This window comes from Natator depressus, chromosome 7 (genome assembly GCF_965152275.1).
Source record: "Natator depressus isolate rNatDep1 chromosome 7, rNatDep2.hap1, whole genome shotgun sequence".
NCBI lineage: Eukaryota > Metazoa > Chordata > Testudines > Cheloniidae > Natator > Natator depressus.
The window spans coordinates 1,926,445-1,933,620 of NC_134240.1; the positions used below are offsets into that span (position 1 = coordinate 1,926,445).

Below are 7,176 nucleotides of genomic sequence, written 5' to 3' on the forward strand. Positions count from 1 at the left end.
ATTGGTTATTTTCTTATTTTCTGGTTGGGGAAAGCCGCTGGTTATTTTGTCATTGCATTTAAAAATTCTATCAAAGGAGCCCAGAGCCCAGGATAGCAGCTTTCCTCCTTTATGCATATAGCTAAATAAATACACGAACCAAACATTTTTTTATTAAAAAAATGGAACTTATCCAACAACTTTGTAAATTCCCTGCCTTTTTCATGAATTCAAAAGCTGAGCTGCAGTGACTGTTTGCAAACCACGCTGTCAGATTGTCGTACTAGTGACCTTTCACTGGAGTAGCGTTTTATCCGACGGAAGAGACTTAAAAAGTCAGTTGGGACGGCATTCTCTGGCTTCAGCTGTGGGGATGAGCACCTTTCATGGGGAATCGGAGTTATCAGTCCAGGCCTCATGCCACCACCTCGCGGGTAAATGCTGACCTTCCACTCACACATTTCAACTCGGAATTTTTAATGTGTTTCTGGTTGTTCTTATGGATTGTTTAAAAGGATCATGTGAGTTGGGAGCCCGGCCTGAGTTCTTCCAGGCCACATCTGTCTTCACAAGCAGCACGCGTGGGAAGGGAGTGTGAAAGGACAGTGCGAAGAAGCTGGATCTGCTGCCATTTCCAGTATGCTGAGTCACCTTTATTACTCTGCAGGAGCAGCTGTATGCTACTTCTTGAGTGGTTCCCTTGGAGTTTTATACCAATGTTTTTCTTTTCTCTGAGGCAAAGTGCTAAAGTAAAAATCTGTAGCATGCTTGTGGGGGAACCCCTGTTAATCCGTCCATTAACAGTTGCAGCCTCCAGCCTCTTAACTGGGGTGTGTGTGATTTAAGCAGATTTTTTTTAAAGAAAAATAATAACAATATTAAAGCCATTACCTGTAGCAGTACTTAATTTCAGGCCTGTTTTCAGTCCATCCCATTTGATGCATCTTCTCCTTGAGGTGGACAGACTTTCTGACTGCTGCTTCATACCTCTCATTCTGGCTCTGAAAGTACTGGTTTTCTCTGCTAAAGCCGGGGTCACTGTGGATAACTGCCTCTGTAAAACAGAACAGGAGAGCTCACTCTGCGGTAATACAGCTTGGGGTGCCTCTGCCCCAATATGATTAGTCTCTCAGCAAACCCTGAGCTGTGTTTGAAAGCAAGCTGCAGCCATGGAAAGCTTTACCATGGTGTTGGCTGCCCACAGGGAAAGCCTCACCTGGCAGAGCTCTCTGCAGACAACCCTGGTCCCAGCATCTATTTCAGGTGAGGCAGAGCTATGTGATCTACACAGGCAAGGATTCGACCTGATCAAACTCACAGAATCCCCCTCTTCCCTTCACAGCTTAATTTTAGTGATCTGTTTTCCAGCCCTCTTTTGCATGACAAGGCCAGAAACCTCCTCCAGACCACACATGCTCCCGCTCTGGCCCCCTCCTTGGCATTGGCACGGCTGTAGGCTTTGTTTGCAGCCAGGCTATACCTCCAGAGTCCTGTCTGCATGGTGAGTACAAGCGGTATGGTAACCTGGTCATGACATGCTCGTTTGACACGGCTACCACACCACATTGTATTGTGTCTACACAGCCGGTGTTTCGTAACACAACCCTGTATCCAACTGTGTTTGCCTGCCCACCCATACCATGCTGCGTCACTGTCTTTGAGCCAATGCATCCTGGGACTACCCTGGCCACTGTCCCATACTGCCTCAGCTGGGGGACAGTGTCCAGGGCACATGTGCATCATGTGGAGCAATGCACTCTGGGATCCCAGCTCTCTATGCAGCAGGGTAGGAAGGACCAGTCAAATCAGTTGCCTACTTGTAGTTAGGGAGTGTGACAGTCAGGGTCCAGACACCCCTAGGGGAGAACAAGGATGTCAAGGTTCCTTCCCCACTCTGAACTCTAGGGTACAGATGTGGGGACCCGCATGAAAGACCCCCTAAGCTTATTCTTACCAGCTTAGGTTAAAAACTTCCCCAAGGTACAAACTTTGCCTTGTCCTTAAGAACCGTATGCTGCCACAACCAAGCGTTTTAAATAAAGACCAGGGAAAGAGACCACTTGGAGACGTTTTCCCCAAAAATATCCCCCCAAGCCCTACACCCCCTTTCCTGGGGACGGCTTGATAAGAATCCTCACCAATTTGTACAGGTGAACACAGATCCAAACCCTTGGATCTTAAAAACAATGAAAAATCAATCAGGTTCTTAAAAGAAGAATTTTAATTAAAGAAAAGGTAAAAGAATCACCTCTGTAAAATCAGGATGGTAAACACCTTACAGGGTAATCAGATTCAAAACATAGAGAATCCCTCTAGGCAAAACCTTAAGTTACAAAAAGACACAAAAACAGGAATATACATTCCATCCAGCACGGCTTATTTTACCAGCCATTAAACAAAAGGAAATCTGACGCATTTCTAGCTAGATTACTTATTAACTTAACAGAAGTTCTGAAGAGCATTCCTGACCTGGTCCCGGCAAAAGCATCACACAGACAGACAGATCCTTTGTTCCTCCTCCCCCCCCGCCAGCTTTGAAAGTAACTTGTCTTCTCATTGGTCATTTTGGTCAGGTGCCAGCGAGGTTATCCGAGCTTCTTAACCCTTTACAGGTGAAAGGGTATTGCCTCTGGCCAGGAGGGATTTTATAGCACTGTATGCAGAAAGATGGTTACCCGTCCCTTTAGATTTATGACAAGGGGTCTGAACCCCAAAGAATAAGCAATTGAATCAACTGGTTGCATACAACGTTGTGTATCACAATATGTTGAGTACGGTCCTTTATGAAAGCTTGTAATGTTCTGAACTTGATGGTCATTGTGAAATATGTATACAGACCGGGGTTTTGAATCTGTGACCTTTAGTACAATTTCAAATGCACCTCCCAGCCCAAAAAACTGCAGAGCGGAGCCAGCTAGAGACTTGATCCAGTCGGAGCAGCTACAGAAGCAGCTAAAGCAGGGACCTTTCGCCCTTCAGATAACTATCAGCCATTTTGACTGGACTGTCTCTGCTCTGTGGTGACTGGCTGTTTGCTCCAACCTGCTCCCTCGGGGTTGCTGCATCTCAGCTTTCCCTCCCCAGCTGCCCCTTCTACCCTGCCCTCTCTTCCCCTTCTCTTCTCTTTCCATTTAGTTTATCCCTAACCAACCCTACCACTCTTTCTCCCAAAAATCATGGAACAACCCTGTTCCCTGGCTGCTGGGGAGGAGGCGGGGGGATCCCTGGAGCTCTGAGCCCCCACGGGTGGTGGGGGCTCCAGAGCTGCCAGCCACCCCACAGCTGCCCAGCCCCTTCCCTTTTTGTCATGGGTATTTTTAGTAAAAGTCAGGGACAGGTCACAGCTTCTGTGAATTTTTCTTTGTTGCTTGTGACCTGTCCCTGACTTTTACTAAAAATACTCATGACAAAATCTTAGCCTCAGTTATATGTTTTGCCTAAATTATTGCACCCTACGAAGTCACCCAGAGATTTGGAGGAGGAAAAGTGGGGCGAAAATTTGGTGTAAATTTGTGTAGCTCCAGTGGTGTTAGACTGACTTACACCAGCTGAGAATCCTGGCCTCAAGCCTCTCTCTTTCTTAAAGCCCCTTATGACATTTTCTTTGCTTTAATTTTTTATTGCTTGATCTGAGGAGACGGTTCCTCACTGGGTATAAGAGTCACCACTGCAGAGAAGCAGACATAACAGGGACATGGAAATGTCTCTCTCATCCAGAAAGCATCAAGTCTTTTAAAGGCCACTCACCTACTGCCCTCCGTGTCCTGGTGTTGTCAGCACCTCCATCCAATATGGTAGTGAGCCTCTCCACACTGAAGGAGGCAGTCTGCCTTTCAGCTTCAAGGTCGGGATTCACATCTCTGCTACCAGAGCTCCTGAAATAGCCACTCCTGTTCCACTGGGCCATCTGAGATTGCTGGACTCCCAGAGAACAGATGGTATGAATTAGTCTGTCAGCCCTCGAAAACCCAGGTGAGCATCCCCTATGGCAGCATTTTCATTACCTACTTGCAAGTCTAGAGCTGGTCTTACAATGAGGATGAATTATGCTTAGTTCAGTTCAGAGGACTGGTGCTATTTTGCTGGATTTTTCTGATAATGTGGTGTTTTGTGCAACCAAAAGAACTGTAAAGGCACCAGCTGATTGGCTTCCACTAAGCAGATACTAACTCAGCCTGGCAAAATCCTACGTGTGCAGGGCAGGCACTTTCTTTTCCCCCTGTGAATTGGCAAATAGAATACTGTATGTTTTCTGTCACTGGCATCCATCATCAACACAAAAGGTGCAGGAGTAGATATTGTCCCCAGGCAGGTAAATTATCATGAGAATTTAATAGAATATGCGGATCTGCATGACTGTTTAAACCCCACCATATGGCAGCATAGAATGATGATGTTTAGGACACTTGATGGCACATGGTCATCTTGGATTAGGACTCAAAATATAAGAGTTTAAGGAAAGAGATTTCTGTTACGTTTTACTTTAAAAATTCCTATCAAAACTACCCTTCCTTCCCCATCCCCCATTCTAAATGTCCTGGTAGTGTTTGCACCCCAAACATTGCAACATTGCGGGGAATACATAGGCATGTGTAAACACAAGCAAGTGACCTGACTTCAACTGCTCCCAGAGATCCAGTTGCAGGACTGCAGCTATAGTGCATACACTGTATAGCAATTTGAAAAGCTCCCTTTACACGACCACAACATATCTGGAGCAGACTCACAATTCCTCCATTACATGTTGAACGGAAAAAAGGGCCATAAACAGTCTCTTACCCTTAAAACAGAAGTTCTTCCCTTAAAACTATCCCACTCTTCTTTCTGGAGAAAGTCAGGGGGAGAAAAGGTCACTAGTTTCTGGTTTTTACCTGGTTAACGTCCCCTATCCAACATGTTGCTTATTAACCCTGGCAGGTAATGACTGAGCAAGAAGTAGGCTTCCTGACTACTTAACACAATTAAGCACAGTTGTAGCTGGGACACTTTTGTTTTGTTTTTTAATGAGATGCATGTGTTGATAGTACTTTAATTTAGGATTGAGATTAAGCTGTTTAGAAGAGTTGCTGAAAAATAAGGATTTAATGACTGCAGAATCATTTAATTCAAGGGAAAGGAAAGGAAAATCGAATACGCTCTTTCAATTAATTGCAGTTATGCTCTCAGACACTCTCTGATACTCTCTAGTTCAACCACATGTTACTGATGCAGGAATCACTCGGTGAAATTCTGTATCCTGTGCATCCTAATGGTCCCGTCTGGCTTTAAAATCTGTCTACATGTAACCGTAATTGTACCCAAACGTACAATTTTATTGCTGAGTAAAAGGATCCCCAGTTCAGCCGGAGTTGATGAGAGGCTGTCTGGCTTCATAAACCCATCTGTCATTCCGAGACATTGCAATTTTCGAATCCCTGAGCAAGATGGATCTTAACACCTGGCATGATCTTAAGGCATTGAATTCAGGGTCCGCCTGTTATCCTCTAGGCATAGAAACGTCGCTCAAACCAGAGCTTCCCAATAAAACAAATGTAATCGACTGCCCTTGCTGTACAGTGAAAAGCAAACGTGGCAGCTTAGAGGTCACCAGTAACCATCAGCTTCATGCTCCTACTTTGGTTTAGCTGCCCTTCATTCACCATGCAAACACGCACACTCACCTACCTTCCCCTTGGTAGCCATTAGAGGGAAAGTTGCATCTCCAGTCCAGTCCCAACTTCCTCAGCAGCTGACTGCAAACTCCCTTCCCCAGGACGCTCCGTGTCAGGCTTTGTCATTAACTCCTTGTTGTGCGGTACACGCTGGCTGCTGTGCACCGCCAGTGACCTCTAGTGGGTGGCACCTCACATCTGCTCCAGGGGTGTCAGACCACCACTGCAGTGAGCAGAAGGGCTGACCCCAAGCACTCACAACACGGGCCTCTCCCCCCAAAACACCAGGCGGTTGATTTTTAAAAATGGTTTTGTTTTTGGTTGGCCCGCTGACTATTCACCCCTTTGGGGACACCCCAGCCCTGCAACGTGTGTGGGTGTGAGATCGTTTTGGGGTGGAAATTCAACGTAAATGCGCACACACAAACACAGGCCTGCTCCTTAGCCGCGTGGCGGGGGCTCGTGTCCCTTCCCCTAGCCTGGGGGTGGCAGAGCTGTCTCTCTGTCCCCTTCCATGCCCCCCCCAACCCCGTCGCTCTCTCCTTCCTCCAGCCTTGAGCTCCTGCCCCATCACCCCCTTCTGGCTCCCTCCGTCTCAGACCCTCACCTGCTCCCTGGCCCTCCCACTCATATTCCCTTTTCCCTCTGGCTTCTGCCACATCACCATCTCCCTCCCGCTCCCTCTCTGCCCCCCGGTATTTCTCCCTGTCCTGCTCAATTCTTCTACCTTCCACGGTTCACAGATTGTAAGGCCAGGGGGGACCATTACGATCGTGCAGCAGAACACAGGCCTGCACCCCAGGGTGCTTCCCCCAGGTACTCTCTATCCCTGCCCCTTCCCGACCACATTTTCCCTTTGTATCACCTCACAGGGCCGCCCTGCCTCCCGGCAGCATAGGGGCTAGCCATGTTTGCTGAGGGCCGGCAGATACACGCTCTCTCAACCCACCTACTTTGGTTGGCATATGTTGCCCTCGGGGTCTCTTTGACACACTGGCATATGACAGCTCTGGGGGCCCGAGCATGCTGCAGGCCGTGGCAGTGTGCAGCCGGTGAGGGGAAGGGAACTGTCTCTGAAGCAGTGTCACACTCCCTACTGTGCTAGGTGGCTGAGTCTTCTCCCGTGCAGGCTCTGTGTCGCAGCCACCTCCATCGTGGGCTTCTGGGTGTGGTAACAATGTGGGGCAGGTGCTAGAAAATTAGCGGCATCATTAGTGAGAGCAGGAAGGCCAGACACTGTTTCAGTGCCCCTGCCCGCAGTTACGTGTGCAGCAAAGGCAAAGTCGGGATTGAAGGTGGGCAACAGAGCTTCGCTGAAGGGCCTCTTGCCAGTGAGAAGTTGTCCCCACTTCAGATCTCCATTGCCCCGCCCAGAGGTGGGTAGACAGGAGAGGAGGCGACAGGAAATATTGAGGGGTCACTATTTGTTTCACAAAAGCAAAAGCGTAAAGTTTTGGTTTGAACTGCATGGCAGACACGGAGATTCAGCGGTGAACCATTGTTTAATGCAACAGGAGACTGTCTGAGAGCAAAGATCTGTGTGTGA

At 47.8% G+C, this 7,176-nt stretch overlaps 1 protein-coding gene across 4 annotated transcripts in view; it reads right to left on the reverse strand.

Annotated features, from left to right (window-relative positions):
• ACOX2 (acyl-CoA oxidase 2) overlaps nt 1–5,760 on the reverse strand; it is a 31,488-nt gene extending 25,728 nt beyond the window's left edge. Inside the window, exons 1-4 of one of the 4 annotated variants that reach the window (XM_074957338.1) lie at nt 5,644–5,735; nt 4,759–4,803; nt 3,727–3,895; nt 871–1,033 (exon numbers count right to left, since the gene is read on the reverse strand). In XM_074957338.1, coding sequence (XP_074813439.1) covers nt 871–1,033; nt 3,727–3,895; nt 4,759–4,803; nt 5,644–5,661 — 395 coding nt within the window. In that variant the 5' untranslated portion in view covers nt 5,662–5,735. Of the gene's footprint in view, nt 1–870; nt 1,034–3,726; nt 3,896–4,758; nt 4,804–5,639 lie in introns of all 4 variants that reach the window. The other 3 variants (XM_074957341.1, XM_074957339.1, XM_074957340.1) reach the window with 3 other exon arrangements.
• Between the last annotated feature and the right edge of the window lie 1,416 nt (nt 5,761–7,176).